At 53.9% G+C, this 26,340-nt stretch overlaps 1 protein-coding gene across 2 annotated transcripts; it reads right to left on the bottom strand.

Moving 5' to 3' along the window:
- Positions 1-2,055: 2,055 nt before the first annotated feature.
- TFAP2E (transcription factor AP-2 epsilon) lies at positions 2,056-26,084 on the bottom strand. Of its 2 annotated transcripts, XM_054086480.1 has the most exons (8): positions 25,919-26,084; positions 24,794-25,240; positions 24,420-24,471; positions 10,517-10,735; positions 7,463-7,691; positions 7,077-7,195; positions 4,015-4,156; positions 2,056-3,561 (listed from the first exon to the last, which is right to left on the bottom strand). In XM_054086480.1, exons 1-8 carry the CDS (start codon positions 25,943-25,945, stop codon positions 3,273-3,275), a joined length of 1,524 nt encoding a protein of 507 aa, XP_053942455.1. In that variant the 5' UTR covers positions 25,946-26,084; the 3' UTR covers positions 2,056-3,272. The 2 variants fall into 2 exon arrangements, with proteins under 2 accessions (XP_053942455.1, XP_053942456.1); XM_054086481.1 differs by lacking the exon at positions 10,517-10,735 and having other exon boundaries at positions 2,059-3,561.
- Positions 26,085-26,340: the final 256 nt, after the last annotated feature.

A 26,340-nucleotide genomic window follows, 5' to 3' on the forward strand; every position in this document is an offset into this window, starting at 1 on the left:
GGGTATCTCTGTGGGCCTGCAGCAATGAAGGTGTCCAAGATTTTGGGCAAGTAGAAGTCTTGATGCCTTTGGAAGGTTGCTCCTACATCACGTGTCCATTGTCAGTCTTGAGCATCGCTGGCAAAACCAACAATGAATCCAATTCCTCAACCTTCCTCCCAGTTTAAAGGTAATTGGTGGCATCCTGGCCTCTCAGGCACCAGACTGGTCCTCATAAAGCACTCAAGCAGTTACCCAAAGAGGAAAACGAGGAGGGAGGTGGTTTTCCACCCGATGGATGTAATTACTGGAGGCTTATCCTGATTCCTTGTCTGTATTGCTCATCGCTGCCACGTCGAAGAATTCCTTGATATTCAAAGAGCGCCCAAACCAAGTCAGGTTGTCATAATGTGATTACACCAGGAAATTCTATTTCACGCCTGGACATTACAGTGTGCACATAGACACTTTCATCTTCTGTCGGAGTGTGGTTCGCTCCTCGCTGACCCCACGCACCAGAGGATGTCTCCAAATGGAATTATTTCGGGATAGTTACCCTAAATAACTCCTTGTAGGGAAACCCGTGTGGTAGTGTGAAAGCACCTCGCTCCCCTTTATCATAATCCATTTTAAACGTGGATTACCCTGATGCAGAGCAGGGCACTCCTACTTTGGAATAATTTGAAGTAGGAATAGGTTTTGTGCTTTCTGCTCACACCCTGCAATATGCAAAACAGCTTTGAAGTGTAAACAAGCCTCTAATGTGTCTGTAGTATTTCCATTCTGCTCCCTGCCTCTTCCTTTGGGAAGGTCCCGGGTAAAACCAGACCTGCAGAGCCCGTCGTTTAGGTCTTTGCTTTCACAAACCTCATACCGAGGGACATTTCCAACCCAATTCCCAATTTAAATGCATCCCTAAACTTTTGAAGGCATTATTTAGATGCAAGGTTCTGTCTCTGAGCCATCCCCGCAAATTGTGTTAGTACATAAACTATTTCCTTTCACCCTTTTCTAAAAGGGCGATGGCTCCAGAAGCTCGTGGTCCCTTTTGGGACCATTGAATTGGTTTTCTACCATCAGCCTATTCCGCAACCTCCAGAGGAAAGTGATGGGTACAACTCAGAACGGTCTGATGTAACAACCGCTGTCGTGACTCGGACCCGTGTCCATCTGCCCGTGACGAGCAAGGGATCCATAGGGAAGACTGCGAATGTGCTTTCTAAAACCAACCCCTTCCACAGTGTCAAAAGCCATCGACGCGTCTGCTTCCATGAAATGCTGCGGCTTCTTACTTCTCTTCTATCCCTTCATTTAAACCTGCTTCCTGACTGTTTCGTTTGGTGTCCTCCTAGTTTTAATGCCATCATTCCCTCTTTGTAATCCTTTCTACCAGCGTTTTCCACACCTCCGTCATTCTCCGTTCGCGTCCTTCGCAAGCGATGCCGCTCGAATTCTTTGCTCTTTCCTCACACCGAAGTCCGTTCCCACCCGAGATGTCCCTCTGCTTCCCTCCACGGCTTTCCCACTTGGGTTGGCTGGATCTGCAAGGGCATTCCAGATGGAGGAATACCCCAACACAGCTATGCCTTATGCTACAGTCTGTTTTCTGGTTGGTTAATCCTTTTTTTTTTTTCCCAATCCCACCATTCTGTTGGTATTCCCAACCTCCCGCGAGCACAAGGTGGCTGTTCCAGAGCCCTTTCCTCAATAACGCCACAGACACAGCAACTAATTTAAAGTACTTTGTTGCATCAACCTCAGCACCGTGATTTTATCTGCTAATTTATCACTCTTTGCCTTGATGCCAGGAGGTCCCTCTGCAGCTCCTCAAAGACTGCGTTTAGATTTGATTGTCCTGAGTGGTTCTGCAGAGGTGTGAGTTCACTGTTCATCTCCGGCATCCCCAGCGAGCCGAGGGCTTTAACGCCAGCTCCCGTCATTCTCCAGCCTCTCTATTTGTGGCTGCACAGAGCAACCAAACACCAGCCACGAAACTGGAGGGTATTCTTTCTTAAAACTCTGTATTATGTCAAAATACAACCACAGAGGCAGAGGATTCTCGTTCACAAAGACGATGGAGGTGCTTTCTTCAAATAAAAAGAGGTTTATTAAGATCATGAGAATGACATCGCGGTGTGGGTGTTGTACATCTATTGCAGCATTAAGAGAAACAACAGCGAGTACAAAATCCTGCGGAACTTCTATAGTCATTATCATCACAACCTATCGTGTCCATGCTACGGTTTTGTGTATCCAAAACTTCATTCCCATTTCTAATGGCGGAGAATCCAAAGACTTTCATCTTTCCAAAAACCCCCAAAAATGGAAAAAAAAAAAAAAGGCAAAACAAACAAACAAAAAAAAACCCAACTCAATTTTATATAAATAACTTGCACTGGACATTTTAAAACTTTCAGATTTTAATTACACATAAATAAATATATACAGATTTAGAACAGTTCAGTTTGGCCTGGTTCAAGTTCTGCTTCTTGTGCTTTATTAATTATTATTATTATTACTTTTAGAAACTTGTGTGCTGTTAGTTGTAGGTTGTGGAGTTTTAGTTAGTCCCGGGTTTAACTCAACCTGCTCGATCCCCAGCTGCGCCCAGAGCCGCCGGGAAGGCTCTCCTGGCTCCTTCCTACCCTGGGAACCAACGGGTGTGCGGTTCGTTCCGCTCATGGTGGTGCGGCTCAGGGCTCCACGTGGAATCTTGGTTTGAAAACTGTAAACGAAGTCTGAAACTGCTTTAAATCCCAAGCAGTTCCGCTGGCGATTTTCTCTTGTCCCGGCTTTAGGACCGGGCTGGAGATGGGGAAACGAGAAGGTTATCAGCCCACAGCCAGCTGATAAATCCAGGAGCAGCCAGAGATCGAGCTCCTGCCTCTCGTTCTTGCACCGATGAAGCTTTTCTTCTTTCTTCTCAGTTTTTCGATTGAAACAAATTCCCAGAGCTCGTCAGGATTTCACTACGGGCTTTGAAAAAAAAAAAACAAACCTAAATAAAATTGCACATGACTTGGCTTCCTGCATCCACGACTTAAAACAAAAACAAAAGGCAAAACCCCAAAGCCATCACCGTGGCTCCTTTTCCTCCCTACGTCCATTGGAGCTGTTTGCTTCTTTAATTCCTTAAATCTTCTTTTTCGTCTCGTTCTTTGTTTGCCGTACAAGTTTCATCCCAAGGTCAAACGTAGCAGTTCAGCAAACAGATCACCGGATCAGCATTCCCTCCCAGTGCTACCGCCACTGGGGGAACGCTCCCACCGGGGAAGTGGGAAGCAGACAGGGCGTTATTTCCGATGCTTCACTTCTTTTTCTGATGCTTTGGAGTCTCCGGCCGTGTGCCCGTTCCCTGTGCTGTTCATGAACATTTTATCCAGCCCCTTGAGGGACTCCACCAGGTAGTTCTGGAAGGCTGTGAGCGCCGCACAGATGGCCGGGCCCCCAAAGCCGTGGGTTATCAAGCTGAAATGAGTCAAACAGCTCTGGACGCCGGGCTCTAAGATGAGGGAAGGGCGGCTGTTCCCCAGCGGCGAGCGATCCTGGGCTATCAAGTCTGCAAACTCTTTACAAATTTGCCTGAAAGAGAGAGGTTTGTGTTACAATAAACGCTGTTGGGAAGCTGCGGGGTGAGCGCTTAGGGTCTCTTTTCCTGCTCCGTGCCCGAGCAGCCGCGTCCCCGCTGGGGTTGTTGGCTTCACCCTGAGGAAAGCCCTTGGGTGTGGAGGTGAAGCTGCATCGAAGGGACATGTGTGGAGAGGGGCAGATTTAGACTGGACATTAGGAAGAATTTCTTCACCATGAGGGTGGTGAGGCCCTGGCCCAGGTTGCCCAGAGCAGTGGTGGCTGCCCCATCCCTGGAGGGGTTCCAGGCCAGGTTGGATGGGGTTTGGAGCCCCTGATCCAGTGGGAGGTGTCCCTGCCCATGGCAGGGGGTTGGAACTCAATGATCTTTAAGGTCCCTTCCAACCCAAACTATTGTATGATTCTATGCGCCTCACTCACTGGTGGCTTGTTGCCATCTGTACTCACTTGGTAGCCAGCAGCATGTTTTTCCTGGTGTGGAGCTCCGTGGGGTCGGAGTGCTGTCGGCACAGGTACTCTGCCGCCGCCTTGGCCGGGAACTCTGTTTCACACACGTACCCAAAATCCCGAGCCAGGTGTACGGCTTCACCTATGAGCGGGACAGACCGACAAGTTCTGTCAATACCCTCGTGAAAGGGAAACACTTTCTGCAGCGACTTCAACCATCTCACTGATGTGGTTTGTTCCTGCCAGGACTGGAGCTCTTTCCTTCCTCAGCTGCCACCCAAGAGCTCTCTGAGTTGCAGAGGAGTTTCTCACTTGGACACTCTCTTTGATATACCTTTCCCTCCCCACTTTGTCCAAAACTTTCCTCTTGGCCTCTTTAAACTGAGCAGAGGTTTAAGCAGGGGTTGGAGGATGAAGAAGCTACCTTAGCCCCGTGACTTAGGGATAGGATTTAGTAGTAGACAGGTATGGTTGGACTTGATGAGCTCAAAGGTCTTTTCCAACCTATGGATTCTATGATTCTATGACTTCTGGATGTGAGAAATGGGCCGAAGGAAGGAGTTTACATCCTCCAACAGTGAGCAGGGGCCCTCAGGCTGGACGTGCAGCCAGCGTATCCATCAACCCGTGGAAATGCCCACCCATTGATGGAATTGATCCATCTCCAGGCATCCCCATGGAAATAATCAGAACTGATGGCAATTGATCATGCCCAACACACGAAATCCCGGTCGGGCAGGCAGAGCTAATTTGACCTGCCCTCCTGCTGCTCGTACGTATTAGACCATCCATCCTAATAGCATTAACCCAGATCCCATCACAGCCTCCCCAGCTCCCGGAGCTCAGGCCGTGAAGCCACATCACAGGGAAAGTGTCTGTGTTCCCCGTGTAAAGATAACGCATCTCCCTCTCCAAAGAAGGAGCAAACAAGGTAACCTTAGAGAATTAGAACTGCAGTTATCCGTATGTTAGAAAATAATCAGAAAGTAAGAGCTGCTGAAAAATAGTTATGGTGACAGTAAAAAGGGCTGTGTGACCTCATGGCGAGAGCCAGGATTTATTTCCCCGTGAATGTGAGTCCGATATAGCTGAATGTCTTAAAGGCACTTGGGATGCTGGCTTAGAGAGGTTTCAAGAGAGGGGACAAGGAGCCCAACTTTTGGAGGTGGTGTTACAGCCACAAAGCCAGAGCTCGGGGAAGGAGAGGACAGCTCCGGTGGGGCAGGAGGAGGCTGGGACAGGCAGAGGCGCCCCAGCAGCCTCCACCTCTTTCTGAGAGCTTAGGGATGTTTCTGAAGCTGAAATATAGCCCTACTGCTCCCTTGGGTCTATGCTGGAGCTTGTCCTACAGAGCAGGTGCCCAAGAGAAGGCGAGTGCTCCGTGTACACGGGAAAGGCTCCCAAAGACAGCTGCGCTTCTACCTGCAGCCCTCGTTGTGCCTCCTGCTTTCCCGTTCTCCCCCATCCACGTGAACAGCTGTGGGTCAACGTAGGAAGAAGTCTATCATTAGCACTCAAAAACCCACTTGGTTTTAAATCAGCAGATAGTGGACAGAGGGGAGAAAACAAATAAGAAAGAGGGTGCCCGGGGCATAGGACACAAGGCAGCTTTGGCGTGCTGAGTAATGACCACGCAATAGCACCTTCCTCTGGGTGAAACGTCTCCCAGTGCCGTAACGCTTCTGTGCAGGGGGAAATGTATCCATCAAGCACACACGGCCCCACTCTTTTATTTACTACGAGCTGGTAAGCAGGAACCAAAACATCAGCAGCCACCTCAAATCAAAACGTACATTTCTTCCTTCCTTTCTTTCATTCTTTTCTTTCTTTTCTTTTAATGGAAATCAGCCGTTCATTCAGCACGAACCAACTGCCCTTAGTAACAACCTCCGCCTAATGAAGCGGGTCATTTAATTTGCTGGCAACAATGGAGATGATTTTCTATTCAGAATCCGCAGGCAGCTGCCTCCAACACGCTGGGTGCAAACACAATGGATTCCAAAGCTTGAAGGGAGGTAGAGCTGTCACTGCATTTTGTTTGCGTCTCGTGTCCCTCTCTCCCAAGATGCAGCAGCGACATCATCATTTCCATAGCACAAAAAAAAAATAAGTAGGAGGGAAACAGACAAACAATCGGCTTTAAGCAGGGGTACCTCACCCGCCAGGGCGGGTCGCACGCTGCCGGCCGAGGCTGGGCTTCCTCCAGCACATTTTCATGGAATCATAGAATAGTTTGGGTTGGAAAAGACCTTAAAGATCATCCAGTTCCACCCCTGCCATGGGCAGGGACACCTCCCACTGGATCAGGGGCTCCAAGCCCCATCCAACCTGGCCTGGAAGCCCTCCAGGGATGGGGCAGCCACCACTGCTCTGGGCAACCTGGGCCAGGGCCTCCCCACCCTCACAGCAAAACATTTCTGCCCAAGGTCTCATCTCAATCTCCCCTCTTTCCGCTGAAAACCCTTCCTTCTCATCCTATCTCTGCCCTCCCTGAAAAAGGTTGAGTTTAGATATTACCAAAAATCTCTTTACTGACAGAGCAGTGAAGCATTGAAGAGGCTGCCCAGGGCTGTGGTGGAGTCTCCATGCTGGAGGGGTTCAAAAACCATGTAAGATGTGGCACTTGGGGACAGCTTTCAGAAGACATAGTGGGGTTGTGTTGATGATTGGATTGGATGAGCTTAGAGGTCTTTTCCAGCCTTAATGATTCCATGATTCTAAGCATTTTGGCGTTTGGTTTTCGTGAACCTAAGCGTTACTAGAACTAGTTCAGAGTTAAAAACGGGACACTTGGATGTAGCCGACAGGGAGCGTGCAGCCCTCTTTGGGCTCTGGATGCCTTTTCCTAAAGGGCTATGACTGGTCCGACAGAAATGTCTGACTTTCAGCAGGCAGACGTGCTTGGATCAGCACGGAGGCTTACACGGGGATTTTTCCAGTCTTGGCTGGTGGTGACCGCTGCGTGTTTTGCTTTAAGTGTTCTCATTTGTGGAAAGCTGTAAATGAAGGGTATTGAAGTTTCGGCACTCCCATCCTCTGTGGGAGCGGAGCGCGACTCTTACCTTCCACGAGGGATGTCAGCAGGGTGACGTTGGCCGCTTTGCGCCTTCCTGCGGGTAGATTCAATCCAATTTTCTCTAACCTTTCCCTTAAACACCGGCCCCCGTTTTTTGATTTTGCTCTGAAGAAAAGAAAACAGGGAGGAGGGGGGGGAAATTACAATGTAATGGATGTTAAAATAACTCTAATTAATACCAATTGAAGCTTTGGGGTTTGAAGGGAAAGAAGAAAAACAACAAAAAAGCTCTTCGCCAATACACCAAACGTTAGAGTTTCTCATCTCTGTTAACGAGTGGTAAGGGATGGTGCTGAGCACAAAGCTTGCTTCAGCTTTCCCCGTTGCATTCCAGCACACAGAGCAGCCCTTGGTCTGTCCCAGAGCTCTTACCTGCGGAGGACTCCTCCGAGGAGAGAGGCGTTGAGACACTCGGGGGGCGACAGCCTCCTCTGCACCTCCCCGACGGTCACCTTGTACTTGGAGGTGGAACTGAGGAGGGAGAGGCGTCCGGGCACGGAGCAGAAGACCTCGTTGGGATTTGTCACCCCTCCGATCAGGCCGTCTTTGTTCATGGACAGGGTGGGAATGGTGGTGCCGTTGGCCTTGGTGGGGATGGGCACTGGGAGACAAGGAAAGGAGAGAGAAGAGGAGACCGTGGCTGAGAGACTCCAGGGCCAGGAAAGCCCCTCGGTGACTCTCCTGGTGGTTTTGTAGCCCCCCACGCTGCCATCCACAGCGGCACCAGGGCTGGCTCGGGTATCTCAGGGAGCTTCATATTTTCCTCAATAAAGGAAGAGAGGTGGATGGTGAAACTACACTAAAGGAAGGGGAAAAAAAAAAAAGGAAGAAGCCCGGCCTCTGCTCTCCCCTGCTTTCCCACGCCTCCTCGCTCTCCTGTAATTAAACCCAAGGGTTTGGGCTGGTCTCCTGGCAGGCTCAGGACTGTCCGCAGCATCCCTGCCCAGACCTGGGACCAGCGCTGCCTCCCTGGGCGCTGTGGGAAGGTGGGGCAGCGGGTGAAGCGCTGGCTCATGGCCCAGCCCTGGCTGCTGCTCCTCTCCTGGGTTTGGGATGGAACCACAGGTGCAGCCTCTGTCCCACTGGATGGGCTCGGGGCTGAGACCCTGCAGGATACCCTGGAGATGCCGGGGTGGCTGAGAGCTGCGTGTCCCCACAGGAACCAGTGGAAAACCTTCATATGACTGCAGCTTTGGAGAAGATAAGGCTCCCAGGAGACCTTAGAGCGACTTTCCAGTACCTGAAGGGGCTGCAGGAAAGCTGGAGAGGGGCTGTTGTGGGGATAGGACGAGGGGCAATGGGGATAAACTGGAGAGGGGCAGATTTAGATTGGACATAAGGAGGAATTTCTTCTCCATGAGAGTGGGGAGGCCCTGGAACAGGTTGCCCAGGGAAGTTGTGGCTGCCCCATCCCTGGAGGGGTTCCAGGCCAGGTTGGATGGGGCTGATCCAGTGGGAGGTGTCCCTGCCCATGGCAGGGGGTTGGAACTGGATGATCTTCAAGATTCATTCCAACTCAAACCATTCTATGATTCCATGATTGGCCCTACAACAAGCTGCAGCCTTGCATTTCCATTGTCCCTAGCTTGAAGGGAGCTTGAGAGGATCAAACCGAATTAGCCCAGCACAGACTTCCTTTGATTTAATGGGCAAAAGTCAGTTAACATAAGAGTTTTGCCATCAATGGGACTGCAGCACTGCATCGGGCCCATGGCATCATCACACCCAGAGTGAAATGGGCACAATTTTTCCCTTACGTCATTCCATTAAGAAATATTTTTAGACGCAATAAAGGTTTATAGGTGAAAACTGTAGCTGAAACCTGTGCCAAATCTCTTTGGCTTTTATGTTCTGAAATTAATAACCAATTTAATGCTGGGAAAAAGCAGGTTTTGAAAGAATCCAGAAAGGGCTGCAAACGCCATCGCTCCAGATCACTTCAGCCCTGGCATTCTTTGTGGTTCCTCAGGAATGACTGCTCCACAGTGCACCTTCAGATGGTTCCTGCAAGGAACGCAGCAACGAATACCAGGGCGAGATGCGGGATTTACAAAGGAAATGCACATGTCCAAAATGAAACAGAAAACCCAAGAATGAATTGGGGAAGGTGCATAGAATGAACCTGCTGGAGGGGGTTCCAATCAACATGTTGTAAATACAGCTCAACGACTTGTTAGCCTGGCAATAAAAAAGGAGCACATGTTACAAAAAAGGCGAATGTTTTCAGACTAAAAGATGAATGGCAATGAGCTAAGGTAGGTGAAGTTTCCTCTTGGAATGAGGGTCAGGCAGAGGCGGGGGCTGAAGGGCACGATGCAGAGATGCTCTGCTGCAGCCAGCCCCTGCCCTGCTAGCATTCACCACGACTGTGGCTGGTGGAGGGACGTTCAGGGAAGAACAAACACGGGCACATCACCACGAGACGTAGGAAAGCAGAGCTATTTCCAGAAAGCAGCAACATCAAAGCTTCCTTTCACAGGCCCTGAACAGGTTAGATTTGTCTCTAGGGGAATCCCTTCAGTAAAAAAAAGCCAGAGCATGCTTTACAAACCCCCATGCATCGCTGCTGAGGCTGTGTCACGTCAGGTCCGGGTACCCGGACGATGTGGGTTCTGCTGCAGCAAGGACCACCCCGAACCAGAGAGCTGGTGTGGCTTGTAGGATCAAGCACTTTGTCCACCAAGAGCTCTGCATCATTTATCTACTCGCCTCTTTTTGCATGCGGTGGCATGCATTCGAGCCGCATGCATGGCTGGGACCCGCATAGGCACGAGGGACTGAACAGCCATGCAGGGGAGAGGGGAACTGTGCCTCCCCACACGTGTCCATGAGCCGTAGCAGACGGGGAGGAGGCAAACCCAGCTGGTACCGCTGTGAGTTCACCCCGGGCTGGAGATGGATCCGACATGGCCAAGCCACCCCATGCCCACGGCAGCGTGTGGGGAGGTGCGGGTGGATGCTGATGCACAGCGGGGTGATGACAAGGAGACCCCAGGGGGACACTTTTCAAACACATACTGGCGTTTTTAGGAATGATGCTGTTGTCAGAAACAAATCCCCTTAAAAGCTGTAACCTATCGCTGCCCGGGGGAATGCCCAGAGCAGCCGGGTCAGCCCTGCTCCGTGCCACAAGCAAACCGCGCAGGCACCGGCCACCCATTACAGAACATGGGTATCAGCGTTGCTCTTCTGCCTCGGGGCCTCGTTTGGCTCGTTTGGCACATGCAGGCGTGGGACAGGGTCACCCTCAGCAGCGGGACACACGGAATGCAAAGGGAGAACCAGAATCGCACAGGGGATAACAACTGAGCCGGTTTCTTGATCCTGTAACAGCGCTTCATCCATTAGACAACGTTGCCTCAACACAACAAGAATAAACATAGCCACATTTGCCATTAATTAGTAACGATTGTTATTTGGCCTCACCTGCTGCTGTTTGCCTGGTCTGATCTGCAGCTTGTTTGCCCATAAACATGCTGCAGGAGGGAGACAAGCTACCATTAAAGCCTGACAGCTTTGTTTCCTTGGCTTTTGGGGAACCAAAATTGTCTCTTGTCATCTGAGTAAACCAAAAGTCCCCCTCGATCTTCAGTTGCTGCTTTCCTGTTCCCGCAAGCAGCAGGTGATCGGAGCACCTGAGCCAGCCTGCAGACAAGAAGGAAGCATGAGACCGTTGCGGGTTGGCACGGCGCGCGGCCGACAGCGCGAGCACGCCGAGCCCCTGCGCCCGCCGCGGGCAGGAGCCACGGGACCCTTCCAAACCAAGGCGGGTGCATGCAGGCGCCTCCCGAGCTGGGAAGAGCCACGGCTTGAGGGTTCATCCCAGCGTTGGGGCCGAGAAATAAACCAGGGGAGCAGAGACGGGGTTTTCACACCGTGCGGAAGGGCCACGACTCAAGCGGGAGGGACTCGGGGCGGCTGTGCCCAAGGAGAGGAGCATCCAGACAGGGCACAGGCCTGCGGCTCAGGCAACACTTGGGGAATAGAAGTGGGACATCAGCATCAATGCATTGGTTGCCCCTTCGGAGGTTTTCTGGGTTGAGCCACAGGAGATGGGTGCCCTTAGCACGGGGCAGGGCTTCTCCCTTCACCCCGCGAGCCGGCTCCGGCCCCGCTCGGCCCCGTGGCAGGGGTTGGGCAGGCTCAGCTCCCACTCACCAGGGTGGAAGACAGGGTTTTCAGCAGAAACACACCCCAGAGACGCTCATTCTTACCGTGATGGGCTGATGTTTTACACAGGCTGAAAGGAAACAGTTCAATGCTGGGCCCAAACCATGGGGGTAACTGTGTTCTTGGAGCCTGATGGACAGGACAGGGCTCTGCTGGGCTTCCCCACCCCAGGACTCAGATGCATAGAATGGGTTGGGTTGGAAGGGACCTCAAAGCCCACCCAGTTCCACCCCTGCCATGGGCAGGGACACCTCCCACTGGATCAGGGGCTCTGAGCCCCATCCAACCTGGCCTGGAACCCCTCCAGGGATGGGGCAGCCACCACTGCTCTGGGCAACCTGGGCCAGGGCCTCCCCAACCTCACAGCAAAACATTTCTCCCTAAGATCTCATCTCAATCTCTCCTCTTTCATCTCAAAACCACTCCCTCTCATCCTCTCCCTGCACTCCCTGATCCAGAGCCCCTCCCCAGCTTTCCTGGAGCCCCTTTCAGCGCTGGAAGCTGCTCTAAGGTCTCCTCAGAGCCTTCTCTTCTCCAGGCTGAACAACCCCAACTCTCTCAGCCTGTCCTGGTACGGGAGGTGCTCCAGCCTTCAAGGTTATGCAGACAGAGCTCAGAGAGCTTTACAGGCTGCCAGTCCCCAGCCCAGCGCCGGTACAGGACGCGGCACTTGAGTCATTAACTCCCTCCCAAGAGCCTGTGTGAGCTGGATCGTTATTGCAGCTGGGGAAAACTGAGGCACAGCACAAGTTAAATGATTTACCAAAGATCAGGCAATGGGCATAATCTGTATGCACGCACTTCTGCTCCGTGGGAATGCTTTCATAAGCAATCTGAGCTTTACGGCGCTTTCTAACGCTTGGGCAATAGCTACAGAAAACTGATTAAGCATGAGCCCTGCTTTTGTAACTCTGGACGTTCGTTTTAACGCTGTGAAATATTTGTCACTGCATCACCTTGTCTCATGATGCTCCTGTAGCTTCAAGTTAGCTGCTGAGAGTGGCAGCGTGTCAATAAGCTTGAGGTGTCTTGTTGGGTGGGAGGGGAACTCTCCTCATTCCACCTATACGATGCCTCAGGAAGTGTTTCCATGAGACTCAGCATCTCGCTGCGTCCTTTCATGCTGCAAGGCAGGTACCACTTGCAATAAATGCTGCATTTCAGGAGTGCTTGGAGTAACAACGCAGAATGACCCCAACTCCCATGTGAGTCAACTGCCCCGGTGCTACGCAGCCGGTACACACGGCTTTGTCTTCCTTTTGAACCCACTAGGCTTGTGATCCCCCAGCAGAGATGTCTCTTTTTGTGCCGAGTTGGGTCTGGTTTGTCTTCTAAACATACCCTGGGTGTAACCGTCAGGTGATGAAACTCCCACAGCTCCACTCGCTGTGGCGTGAAACCCCCTGATGCAGAGACAGAGCCATTCCAAAACAGGTCCTGGTTTCCAGAAACACCAAAGGCTTCATCCCTTGCCTTTCCCGAGCAGCAGAGCGCCCTGCCTGTGGGTGGTTGTTCCCTCAGTGTAGCGGGAAGCCCGCAGACTCCTGCTCTGCTAAAGAATTGTTTTATGACACAGGGCAGGTCACCTCTCCACTTTGGGTTTGATGGTCTCCATCAGCAAAACGGAGATAATGACATCTCCCTGGGAGCGATGCTGCTGTTCCAAATTAGAACCGGTCAAGTGAACGCTGGATGAAAGATTTCTCCGAGTGAAAAGCCTCTGTGTGGTGGATGCAGCCAGAAGGAGTTGGTCCTGAGCACGGGATGTGATGATTCTCCCTGGAGAAGCAGACAGGAGCGAAAGGCAGTGCCCATGAACACGAGGTCCTGATGCTTCCAGCGGTGCCGCAGAGGTGATGGGATGCCAGAACCTTGTTTCTGTGAGGGCTCTCCAGGAGATACCAGGCAGGAGGGTGAACGAGAAAGACCCCATCGAACTGATGGCTGCTCAGTAGTGAATCCAGCGGATGGATTAAGGAGCTTGGTGCCTTCAAGGTGTCCCAGGAGAAAGCATGAAGTTTGTGATGCTGCGTCTGGTTTGCAGAGGTGGCCCCTTGTTTTTTTAAGTTCCAGGTACAAAGAAGAAGCAAAAGAAATACATTCTTCAAATGCTTTTTTGAACTCGAAAGCCTCAGAGAATTTCCTGCTTTTCCTCAACGAGTTCCAGCATGGCTCAATCCGCAGCCCTGCACCTCGGCTGCCTCCTCATCCATCTCCGGTGTGGTCCAGGGTGACCACGCTTTGTCCCTGAGCTCCTGCACTCTCTCTCCTTCAGTGTTCGCAAACATTTGTGTCTGCAACTACCACTACAATTCCTGAAAATACTCATTTTTCCACTGAGATACTCAGTGCAAAAAGCACAGCTGCAGCCCAGGCTCCGTCTCCGTGTGTGGGTGCAGCCGGGAGCTGTGCCCCCCGCGCTCCGATCTGTCCTCACACCATCAACTTCTGGCTCTTGGAAGAGAAAAAAGAAAGAGATTGTACCTCCAAAAAGAAAAAAAGATGCAGTCCTGATTCATTTCCATATGGGAAATGTGCTACCTGCTTGCAAAATTATTTGTAAGCAGGAAAATGTGTGGTATTTGGGAATTGCATTCCTTGTCTTGGTGTTATTTGTTCAGTTCCACTTCCAGCTGGAGCTTCAGGTGCTGCAAGGGGGGAAAACAAGTCCAGAGGGAACATGCAAATCGCTGCCTGACTTACGAGTCTGTTTTCTTCTCTCTTTAGATACATTACAGGTAAATCCTCCTCCCCAGCAGCCCCAAATCCCTGGATATTGGAGCTTTTGTCGCAAGATCTCTTTCAAAAGTGGGAGTGTGCTACAGTTTAGATCGCATTTTAAAGGGATAGCAGTTAATCCTTTTAGAAGACTACCCGGGACAAAGCAATCTCTCATCTTTAGGCACTGTCTCCTGCCACCTCAAAAGCATCTTGACCCCCTGTCCCTCTTCAGGGCCACGCATCGGTCATCCGAGCATCGCTGCGGGTTCGGAGCATCCTGAGAAAGGGCCGTGGGAAGCCCATGTGAAGGGGATGCCTGCACACTGCAAACCTGTTTCAGCTTCTCCTCCCTGCAGCTGCTGAGATTTGCTTCCACGGCATCGGAAGGCTGGTGGTGACTACCTGAGCCACCCTGAGTTTGTAGGTGGGGTGTTCCTGCAGCTCTGCCCCGCTCCGGGCAGGCGGCATTGGGAAGCTCCAGTTGATGGATGCTTGTGCGGAGCCCGTGATGTTCTAAAAAGGCGAGGGATTGCTGCTGTCTTTCAGGAAGAGCTTTCGGTGAACTAATCTAACCTTCATTTGAATGTCTCGGATGTAAATTATAAGATACGTACATCAAGACGGATCTGCATGTGGGTGTGAGCCAGGGGCGACTGCTCCTGCCACCGTTCTCAAAGCCGTGTCTCACCGGGGAGGTGCTGCCGAGTTCAGCCGCTGCCGTTTCCTGGTGTTTCAGCAGAGAGGTATTTATTGATGGGCCAAGGAAGGAGGTCAGTGCCACCAGCCATATTTCTAACCCGCAGCCTGTAATCATCCTTTCTTCCCGGAGGGGATTATACAGGTATTCTCTTTATCTTGAATGCACAACCTGAACCGAGTCCCCACGTCAAAGAGCCTCTCCAGGAACCGCGTCAGGGGCTGGAAGGCCTTTTCAAATGGAAGGATGGAAAGAATCTTGGTGGTTTTATCTCTGAGATTGCTCAGTCCAGATAGGGAAATGGATCTCGGACCTTGGGAGGAAGAGAGGGAGCGGGGATAGGACTGGCAGCCTCAAACGATTCCCATGAGAAAGCTGATGGGGAGAGGTCCCATGCCTATGCAAAGCTCCCGTACTTAACATTTTGTTTCCAATGCAAATCAATACATTAGGTTACGAACTTCATGCTAAGGTGCCGGGTGATATAAACAGCATTTTTCTTTCTGTCCCTCTGTTTTACCCAGCAAAGCACCCGCCGTGTGTCACTGCACGGCTCTGCTCCCGGGGAGATTTGGGATGGATCCGCAAAGTGGGAATGTTCAGCATCCCCGAGACCGGTGGATATAATGGAACTGCTTAGTTCATTCTGTCTTGATAGGAATGACCGACCAACATAACAACAGAATTTACTGGGACCTCTGCAAAAGCATCCTCTGCTCCTTCAGGACAGGGAAGAGGATTAATAAACCATTTGCAATTAATAATTCCAGCTAATGCATTTCCCTGCATTCTTTTAGCAGTGGCTCAGCCTCAAACATGCTGCTTGCTCAGAATATTTTGTAAACAGCTCACAGCTTTTGTGAATTCCCAAACATTCCCCTGCTGGACTTAGTTTTATGGATCAGGCCGTGCTGTCTGGGAAGCTTCTGCAATTATTAACAATTAAGATGTCCTCCTAACTGGGGAAACTCGGTTTCCCTTCCCGGAAAATGAATGAAAAAGGATTCAGACTCTGCTTTTCAATCTCCAGATGTATTTACATGTATTTACTGGATGGGATTTTTGCTGTCCATCGCCAGAGCTGCTCTGACAGAGCAGTGCCCGTTCCCTCCCCGAGCGCTGGGCTTCTCACTCAGACCCCTGTGACTCCACTTGAAAAGTCACTTTACTGCAGTAATTAATTATTTCACTGCCCCAGTCCAGTATTTTTCTAACCTGCAGCAAAGCCCCTTCACATCTGCATCGTAAAAACCAACAATTATTTAAAATCCAGTTCAATTCCTGCCTGCTCTGGATGGATCCAAGCAGCTCAGTCTCTTCTTGGGTATAAACTGAGAGGGGCAGATTTAGACCAGGCATAAGGAGGAATTTCTTCACTATGAGAGTGCTGGCCCAGGTTGCCCAGGGAAGTTGTGGCTCCATCCCTGGAGGGGTTCCAGGCCAGGCTGGATGGCGCTTGGAGCCCCTGATCCAGTGGGAGGTGTTCCTGCCCATGGCAGGGGTGGAACTGGATGATCGTTAAGGTCCTTTCCAACCCAAACTATTCTATCCTTCTTGTATGGCATACAAGTGTTTCATAGCGTATAAGACCCACGGGTGTCGGGAAGGCAAGAAACTGAAACAGGAGGCTGGAAAACGTGAAGATTTAAGCCGGAGGAACACTATGCTGACCCCAAGGAAAGTTCCCTCTTCCAACGCCACCCCCAGCCCGGTCTGGCCGTGCCGCACCACCGCAGACGCTCCCGGACTCTCTCTCCTCCGTGGTGTTAACCAGCACAGGTTTATTCATTTAGCAGCACAAACTCCCATTACATTTTGGCAACCAGTCTACGGGATCTTTATGTGTTTAAACAGCATAATCCATTTTACAGTAACATGCTTGAGAGGTTTTCCCTGTATTCCCTATAGAAGCGCCTGAATTTGTGTGGCTTGGATCTACATAATCTAAAAAGGGGAGAACAAAGATGCAGTGTCTGTCGCGAGCGGCAGCAGATCCTACGTAAGCCACGGTACCGTTGCTATCAATTTGTTAAAATGTACTTAGATTATTGAAGGGCAAAAGACCCTTCAGCAAAGATTAGACGTGAATAATAATAGAGAAAAAAAATACTGCTCTTCGTCTAGAGCGCGCTGGAATCTGCAGAGCGTGCGGAAGGGGTTCGATCCGAGCCCCAGACCGCAGCCATGTGAATCTCGGCTCACCTGCCCTTCTAGAGTCACCAGCTCGCCCAGGGATGGCTCCGGGAGAAGCACTTCTTGCCCACTACCACGACACAAATGTTTTTACTTTTTCTTGCTCAGAAGATGCGCCGAGTTCCCGATATCTGTGTGTTGGTGGGATGCCTGGCAACCTACAAATGTTACAGCCCAATCCGAACGCGTGTCCTGGCCACACACTGGGAAACCTCAAGGAATCACCACCCAGCCAGGGAGAAGACCTGGGGAAGGAGCAGCATCCACATCTATCCATGGGGAAACCTCCACTCAGCCATAGAAACAGCGTGAGGAGAATCCAGTCGGCTGCACCAGAGTGCGCAAGTGACCATAGCGCAGCTCTCGCAGCATCTACAGCCCCCCTGGTGATGTGTCTTCACTGACTGCCCCCAACTCCTTCTAGCTTGGACCTCACGCTTGGAGCATCGGTCCCCTCGGTCCCACATCCCCGCTTTCCCCGGTGCACGGGGCCATCGCGGGGAGCCCCGGGGACGCGCCATCCCCACCCCGCTGGGGACACCACTTGCTTCCCAGGACCCGTCTGACCAGTCCAGAGGGAACAGAGCCTGACCCGCTCCCTGGCGCCTCGGCACTTGGGTGACTGATGCCAGATAAATGCCTCAGATAGAGGGTGGGGAGACTCAGCCCGGCTGGAATCCCAAACACGCGCTGCAGACGCTACAGAAGCTGCGATGGGGTTTTTTAGGCTGCAAAGGTGAACCTGCTCGCTGCTCGCCTTGTCCTGCCCCAGAGCCCCTCATTCCTGAGCTGCAGGAGCACCGTACTCTGGTGTATTTTATTGCCATGGGTAGTCTGGGCTCCTTTCTAGCCATCCTTTCTCAGCCCCTTGTGCTTCTCTGCTCTTCCCCACCAAACCACAACACAAAACCTCTCTCCAAACCGAGGGCGGAGCGGGATACGGGATAGAGCACGGCGACGAGAGCTGAGCAATGCATCAGCTCCAAGTATTATACCCACATTTGCTAATTAGTTCCTTCAATAAGAATTGAAATAAACAAACAAATGGAAGAAGAGCAAGAATGAGTAATTCCCTAGGATCACACAGGAAAGGGTGGGATTGTTTCGCGCTAGTCTAGGACTTCAGAGAACCTTGTTTTCCTTCTTCAAATAACAAAGACAGATTGCAAAAGTTTTTTTTCTGAGATCACATGTCTTGGAATATTACTGAACAGGGAGGAATGGTCTGCGTTTGCCTCTGCTCCGCTGTGAATTTGGGGTGAGCCCCGGCTGGGGGCACACAAACAGATCCCCGAGGGGCTGCCCGTGTCCGCGCTGCCGTGCGTGGGTTCCCCAGCGAGGCACAGACCCGCTGCGTGGCACCATCAGCAAAATTAAAACCTCAGTGCCACCTCCTTCGTGGTGATAAAGTCCGTGGGGTGCGTGTCACCCGGCTGAGGCCGCTCGGGGTGGCCCCACCGGTGAAGGAAGCATCCCCATGGAGTTGGCCAGTGGAGTTGCAGCAACCTGCGGCTCGGGAGGGTGGGAGCTATGCTCTTCCCCAGGAGCTTTCATACCTTTATATAGCTCTTCAAACTACGTGGCTGGCTGGGGACAGCCAACTCCCGGTGACCCCTTTGCCCAGGAGCACGGATGGCTGCAACCCCGACTGCCCAACGTCTGCGGCCGCTGAGCACCAATAGAGCCTCTGAGCTGCAGGAATATCCCACAGCCTCCAAAAAGGAGGCAGCGCCGCTCCAGAGCCCACCCAGCACACCCATGGCACCTCATTCCGTGCTGTCCCTTTGAGAAGCCCTCCCTGAGGTCCAACTCAGGACCAAAGCGCTGTTGGTTTGCCTCCCAAGCCACGCGGCAGAAAGCAACCCAAGCAGGCTTTGCTGATCCTGCCCTTTAAGAACTGCTCTTTACTTCTACCAAGAAGCAAAAGAAAAAAATTCATTTAAAACCATCTAATTAAACAGTAAGTCATGACAAGGTACATGAAACTTGGAGATAACACATGCCTGGGAGGCACCGGGGAGGTTGAGACAAAGCCCAGCGCCTTCACCGGTACCCGCGCATGTTATCTCCCATGAACACACACCTGGTTTATCCTGATGCAATTATAGGACATTAAAAATGTAATTTTAATGGAGGAATGGTGATCTGGATGCAGTTCAGAGTAAAAAAACTTTCTTTTAAGTTGCTCTGTTTGATTAGTAGGTGTTCCTGCCGCGCGCGCATGTGCGCACGAGGGATCGGGAGGTGCGCCTGTGTTTTGATGAACGCTGCACCTCGCGGTGTGTGCGAGGGCTTGTCTGAACTTTAAAGCCTTTGTGAGCGCAGCTAAGGCAGCAAAGCCTCCAGTCAAGACCTGGCTTGTCCCAGGTGAGCCCCTTTTCCCACTCGGGCAAGCTGCTGCAGCAGATAAAGCCGCAGGAGGCCGGGAGGGCTCTGCCAGCAGAGCTCAGCACCCTGCGCCTGCCCGCAGTCCAAGCACCGCCGCCTACATCCCTGGCCAGTCTTATAAAAGACGTGTCTTCGCAGCCCGGGGTGTTTTATAGGATGACCTCATTTATTACCTTGCTCGTCGCAGGAAATGATGTTTATCTAATCTACCATTCTTTCAAGATGATTTTTCCTGCCCCATCTGGCTTTACGCAGCCTTCCGTACAGCTCAGCTCCTGCAACCAAGGAGAAACGGCACCGCTGCTGCCACGTCGGCACCCGGTGCCCTTGGCACCCTGGTCCTGCCAGCAACGCAGCGAGGTTTTACATCAAACCCTGGAGCTCACACGCGGTGCCGTGAGGATCTGAGGCTCTCGGTCTTAATCTCCCTCCTCTCTGCATTCTTTAGCAGTGACAGCTACTTCTTGCAATATTTCTAAGTGTGGGCTCGGGGCACTCGGAGGCGCAGCTTTCCATCCAGCATCCAGCCAAACAGGTCCACATTCCTGAGCAGAAACGCTGGAGCAGCTGAAAAATCAGCCTGGGATGGAAATTTCAACAAGTCACAAACACGAAGGGAAAAAAACGCGGCGGCCGAATCCTGCTGCCTCAGCGCGAGGTTCAGTCCCAGCAGCCACGCAAGCGCCTGTGCACCATGTGCTCCAGGGTGCCAGTTGGAGCCCGCGCTGGCTACACCCTGCTCTGCCTCTGCTTGGAGTTGTAAAACCCTGCAGCCAAAAGTCTTGCCCGCAAGCGGGGTGCACAGGGCCCCCGCGGCTCTCCCTGCGCCCAAAGCTCACCCTGACCCACTGCCAGCAGGACCTGGGGCTGCTCCTGCACCCCAGCGTGCCCCTAGGTACCGGCCAAAGGGATTTGTGTTTTTCTTTGTAATAATAATAATAATAAAAAAGCTCCATCGGAAGCTTTGGGCTGCTCCTGAAAGCATGTCAAAGCAATAAAACCCCTCCTTATTTTATGACCGAGCTGCAGGATTTTGTTCGCTACCGAGCGCAATGGCGCAATGCTGCGTTTCATAAGCAGAAAATCGCCCTCTCCTCGCGCAGATGAGGGATGGACCCTCACCAGGAGCACCAACTGCTCAGGGCTCACTGAGTTTCTGGACATTTATTCGGGGGCTTTCACGTCAGGACGCGAGTTGCCATCCCAGGTGTCCAAACACCAGGGTGAAGCAAGCAGAAACCGCCTGTAGCTGCTGTAGCTGAAAGCAGAGCCCTGGGTTAAACTTTATCAGAGTTAGTTTTAGTGTTTTCGAGGCAAATATCTTTCTGTTCTGAGATAACACTTGGGAGGAAAAAGGAAAAGAAAATGAAAGGAAAAAAACCCAAACAAACAACCAACAACAACAACAAAAAAAAACTCCAAACAACACAAATAAAATACCAATAAAAGAAGACAGAAAAAAAACCATTTCCGAAATACTTTTGGAGAAGAGGCAGAATGAACAAAAGTGCACAAAAAAATATTCATAAAAGTTTTGCTGCCCTATGTAAGGTTTTATCCATTTAATTCCCGAATTAAATACATGCCCCATTTGCCAGGCCAGTACGGGGGAAGCTCAGCCTCTGTTTTTCGTTGCTGTTCACGGCTCTCCGCGCTCAGAGCAAAATCATAGTTCTTTTTCCATCCCACCGAGTTCCCCCCGTGTATGCTGCACCCCGGGATGCTCAGCACCCCCAGCCTGGGGGGGTACCTGCAGGGATAACGAAACGGAGCCAAAGCTGGGAGTGATCCTGGAAATAGGGGTTCGGACACCCATTTCCAGCCCAGGGCTTCTCCAGCTCACGATGCAGAAGCCATACAGCCACCACCAGGGCTGCAGGACAGGGACCCCCCCAAAACCCTCACTGAGGCCATTCCCACCCTCTCTCCTCTCCCTAAATTCAAAATCACCTTCAGCAAAAGGAACCAGAGCGCTGCGGGCTCGGCCAAATGCACCCAGAGTGCTGCAGGGAACCCAGAGCACCCGAAACCCCTCTTATACCACTATGGGGGGGATGCTGCTGCATCCCTTATACCTCCCCGCAAAAAACCCTGTACCGGCACCAGCTGCTAAACCCGTTGAAATTTATTTAAGAAGGAAAACGAGGGGGGGAAAAAACCCCAAACACACAGCCCTTGGTTTGAATTAAAAGCATCTCCAAGCCCCGGAGTTAAAAGGTGGCTTTAGGGATTTGGGGCAGGTGATTTATATTTGGTTGAACCGGGACAAACAGTATCTCAGCAACTAATTAAGGCGAGATTTATCTGTTTTCTCACGCACAGATTTCTATCAGGTTTCTGTCCCAGGAATTCAAGGATTCATCCTGCCCGGTGCAGGATTTGAGAGCTCGAAGCGATTTATGACCAAACGGAGCTTTTTTAACATTTATATTCGCTCCCCACGGAGAGAGGGGGGCACGGAGAAACCCTGCCGTCCATCTGCACCCCCCGCCTGCCTGCAAACCGCTCGGGATTCCCTTTCCTAGCTAATATTTCTTTTCCCTAGGCTGGAATTCGTTTGGGCCGCGGGGTTCACCTTCTCCCTGGGCTCCCGTGGCGGCTGCGGGAGCCACAGCTCAAAGGCAGGGAAGGAGAAACTCCTTTATTATTATTCTATGTGTTATTCATATTTATAGATTAAAAAATTAGAAAGAAATCAGGCTGCAGAGCCATTCCTTCGCCGGGTTTTGGAGGCTCCAAAGGCTTTCGGCAGCTCCTGCCGCAGCGCAGCGAACAGCCCGGTTATTCGGGTCCCTTGGGAGCATCTCCCGGTCCCCGATGGCGGTGGGATCCGGGATCCCCCTCCAACCTGCAATTCCATAAATCCCCACCTTCCTTTTGAGCTGAACTCGCCCGTTTGGGTTTTTTTTTTTTGGAGCTTCGCTTTCAGACAAACGGGAACGCGGACATCGAATTGAGGGCGAAGGGAGGAGGATGCTGGGGGGGCCCTGCGCACCCTCCCGGTGCTGCTTTGGACCCTTTCCTTCGCCTTTATCCACGTCCCAGCTGCTCCAGTGCCTCCCGAGCAGAGACGCCGAGAGCATCGCCCCCCAAAATCAGATTATTTTCCAAAACAGACTTTGCATCTTTCTCCGAAAGACAGTAGAAGGAGGAAAATTAAGAGAAACGGGGTGGGAAAAAAAACCCTGCACCCCCCAATCTCCGCTTTTCAGCTACGATTTTTCCTTTTTATTTCGTCACTGGAAAAAAAATCCACGGGCACAAACCTGGCACCAAACAACAACAAATCCTCCCAAGAGGTAAAAACGTCCAAGAAATTTTTTGGTTTTAAAAAAGGAGGGGGGAAAAAAACCCTTCTACTATAACTTCAACCGAACTTCCAGACAAATATTTCCATTTGGGAGTCTTTTGTGGAGGCACCCAAGGAACGTGGAACGCTCCCACCGACCCCGAGCTCCGTGCAACCCTTTCCTCACGCAAGGATGTTTAACGAAACGCCTCTCGTCTGTTCTAATTAACGCTAAAATAATTACGGTCATTAATGCTGCGCTGAAACGCCGCGTGTAACGAAGCCGAGTTCTTAGAATAACAATTTTCATGGGAAAAAAAAAGGCTGTAACTCGCCGTGAAGGATGCTCCCCGCGATGGCAAAGGGGAAAAGCCCCACTGAGGGATATTTTTTTTCAGGGATTAATGGAGCTGGGATGTTACCGGCGGGTTCGGCTGCGGCTGGGACAGGAGAAACGGCACCCGAACTGCGGAAGGACGGGAGGGACAGGGACCGGGGCTGGGAACGGAACGAGAACGGGGCTGGGATCGGGAAAGGGATGGAATGAGAACGGGGCTGGGATCGGGAAAGGAAAGCAACGAGAAAGGGGCCGGGACCGGGAAAGGAACGAGAACGGGGCCAGGATCGGGAAAAGAATGGAACGAGAATGCGGCTGGGATCGGGAACGGGGCTGACATAGCAACCGGGACCTGGACCGGTACCCGAGCTCGTTGCATCCCCAGACGCCCCCGACGACCCAACGCGGGATGCACGGGATGCTCCCCCGGGCTCAGAGACGGGCAGCACGGCTTCCTACGGCCCCACCACCGCCTCTCTCCCGGTTCCAGCGGCGTTTTGCCAGGGCTCAGACCCGGTCAGCCCCGGCTCCAGCATCCCCGCATCCCCCGGGGCTGGGGACACCGCGCCTCCCTCCTTTTCGTTTGCCCGTTTGCATTGGGAACCGTTCCGCGGAGCAGTTCGACACTTCCTTTCCCTCTACAAGAAAAGCAATCGCGGGGAGCAGCCGAGAGCTTCAATATTTCATGGGAGCCATCGCCCCGAGCAGCCGCATCCCTCGCCCTCATCCCCCCCGCTCGCAGCCAGGGACCGCTGAAGTTTTGATTAGAAGAATATTTTACGGATTTGAGGTCTTTTCGCCCCGCGGCTTTGTTGGGAAGCGGGGGGTGAGGGGTGGGGGGAGGCGGTTGTTTAGCAGCTCCGAGAGAACCGGCAGTAAATCAGGAGAGGCTGCGGGAGGCACCGGGAAACGTGCGGGGTCGCTGCCCGCAGCCCCGGTTCTCCGCTCCGGCCCCGGTTCACCGGGCAAAGCCCGGTTTCCACACCCACAGACGGGGACCGCCGTGTCGCTGCCGGGGCCGTGGGCGGAGAACCGGGGCCGGAGGGGAGAACCGGGGCCGGAGGGTGTGCGGGATGCTGCCCCGGCAGCAAGAACGGGCAGCAACGCTTCCAACGGCCGCTCTACCGTTTCTCCCCCGTTAAACGCGTCATACACACGCACATACCCCGCCGAACGCGACCGTAGCTCAGCGCCTTCCCCCCAACCTGAGCCGGTGCACGGGGCTCCGGTAACGGGGCGGGGGTACCGGAGCACCGGGAGCAGCCACCGAGCCCGGGCAGCACCGGCTGGGGCATCCCCACCGCTCCCCACCCCAACCGGCAGCGGGATGGCCCCCGGGGGTCCCCGGTCCCGTCCCTCCGCGCCCCTCGGTCCCCGGTACAGCCCCGGTGGGAGCCGCCGGTCCCGTTTCAGCCCCACAGAGCTCTGCTCGACGGGACGGCCGTGGCGGGGGGGGGGGGGTGGGAACCCGACGAAGGGGGAGCCCCGAGAGAAGGAACGGGGCTCGGAGCCAGTGCCGGTGCCGCGTTCTTACCTTTCTTGATCACGGACTGATCGAGCAGGTTCATCCCGCCGTCATCCACCGCCTGAAAGAACCCGGAGAAGCTGCATCAACCGGCGGCTCCCGGGGGGACACAGCGGCCACGCGGCACCCGGTCCACCCGCTGCCCCCGGCCGGGACCCACCGTTCGAACCCCGGTAACGGGGGTTACGGACACCGTAGGGTTCGACCGGGACCCGGTCCACCCGCTGCCCCCGGCCAGAAGCGATCGTTCGAAGCGCAGTAACGGGGGTTACGGACACCGTAGGGTTCGACCGGGACTCCTCCGGGAGCACAGACGGATCGGTCCCTGCTGCACCGTGCCCACCTCCCCGAGCATCCCCCGCTCTCCCTGCATCCCCCCGTACCTGGATGTCGTCGAGGCCGTGGTGACCGAGGCCGTGGAGCCCCAGGGGGCCGTCGGGGAGCCCGTGCCCGCCGTCGGGGAGCCCGTGGAGCAGGCGGGGCACGGCGGGGTAGTCGCGGCGGGGGTCGAGCCCCAAAGCTCGGTGGGTTTGCGAGAGCAGCCCCGGCTCCTCCTGCCGGCCCCGCTGCGGGGGCCAACCGGGCTGCTGGTGCTGGTGCAGCGGGCTGAGAGCCGCGTACGGGTCCCCCAGGTGCGGGTACGCGGGGTCCTGGCCCTGCGGGTAGGGCAGCGGCGGCTGCGGGTACGGTGGAGGGAAATAGGGCGGCTGGAAGTCTGCGGCGGGCGTGTGGCACAGCGGCGGCGCTGACCCGTAGGGAGCTTGGTTGAGCGAGGGCAGCTGCGGCAGCCGAGCCCCGGCCGGTGCCCCGGGCAGCCCCTCGGTGCGGTCCTGCGGCGGCGGAGACAGCGGCGGTCAAAGGGATGCTGATCCCCGACTCCCATCGCCCACCACCGAGCCCCGGGAGTTGGGCACGAGCATCGCCGCGAGCCCCTCGACCCCCCTTCCCCAGCTCCATCCCACCCCCCCCCCCGGCCACGTCCCGCACTCACCGTGCCCTTGGCGCTGGGCACCAGCATCCCTGGGAGACCCCCGACTGCCTTTCCCCAGCCCCGTCCCGCACTCACCGTCCCCCGGTAGCTGTACATAAGCATCTGTGGGCACCCCAGACCCTCCCCGTTCTCAGCCTCATCCCACCCCGAGCCCCTGTCCCGCACTCAGCGTGCAGAAGCACCCGTGGGGACCCCAGACCCCCTCTTCCAGCCCCATCGCACCGCATCCCGCACTCACCATACCCAGAGAGCTGTGCACGAGCATCTTTGGGGACTCCAGACCCCCCTGTCCCGCACTCACCATGCCCGAGTAGCCGTGCAGAAGCATCTTTGGGGTCCCCAGACCCCCCATCCTTCTCCATCCCGCACTCACCATACCCAGATAGCCGTGCAGAGCACCTTTGGGGTCCCCAAACCCCCCATTCTTCTCCATCCCGCACTCACCATACCCAGATAGCCGTGCAGCAGCACCTTTGGGGTCCCCAGCCCCCCCTTTCCAGCCCCATCCCGCACTCACCATGCCCGGGTAGCTGTGCACGAGCATCGGTGCGGGCCCGCGGCGAGCCCCGGGCGGGCCGGGCCCCGGGGGTTCCCCCGGTCTCCGCCCCTCTATCCCGCCGGAGCGGCGTCTCCCATCGCCCTCCCGCTCCTCTGCGCCGGCCCCGACTCCATGCACGCCAGTTATAGCGGCGGGGGCGCGCCCAGCGCCACGGGAGCGCGCGTCAGAGCGCAGGGACGGGGATGCGCCGCCCGCCCCCGACGGCTCCCGATGGCACCCGACGGCCCCCAGCGGCTCCCGATGGCACCCGGCGGTCCCAAACGGTCCCCGACGGCTCCCGGGAGCGGCTCCCGAGGAGGGGGTCCCCTCCGCCCCCCGTGTTCGCAGCCGGTGCCGCTCCCTGCGCCGCCGGGCAGCTCCGCTCCCGTGTGTCACGGTGC

Source organism: Cuculus canorus, chromosome 22, assembly GCF_017976375.1.
Source record: "Cuculus canorus isolate bCucCan1 chromosome 22, bCucCan1.pri, whole genome shotgun sequence".
NCBI classification, from domain to species: domain Eukaryota; kingdom Metazoa; phylum Chordata; class Aves; order Cuculiformes; family Cuculidae; genus Cuculus; species Cuculus canorus.

What these genes read in the sequence shown, in the direction of transcription:
- TFAP2E (XM_054086480.1), bottom strand. Translation starts at nt 25,945, where the DNA reads ATGCTCGTGCACAGCTACCCGGGCATG. An exon ending in TCAGTCCGTGATCAAGAAAG is followed by an intron (nt 10,736 to 24,419) that starts GTAAGAACGCGG and finishes TCTTGTCTGCAG; the next exon opens with GCTGGCTCAGGTGCTCCGAT. An exon ending in GACCAGGCAAACAGCAGCAG is followed by an intron (nt 7,692 to 10,516) that starts GTGAGGCCAAAT and finishes CTTGTCTCCCAG; the next exon opens with TGCCCATCCCCACCAAGGCC.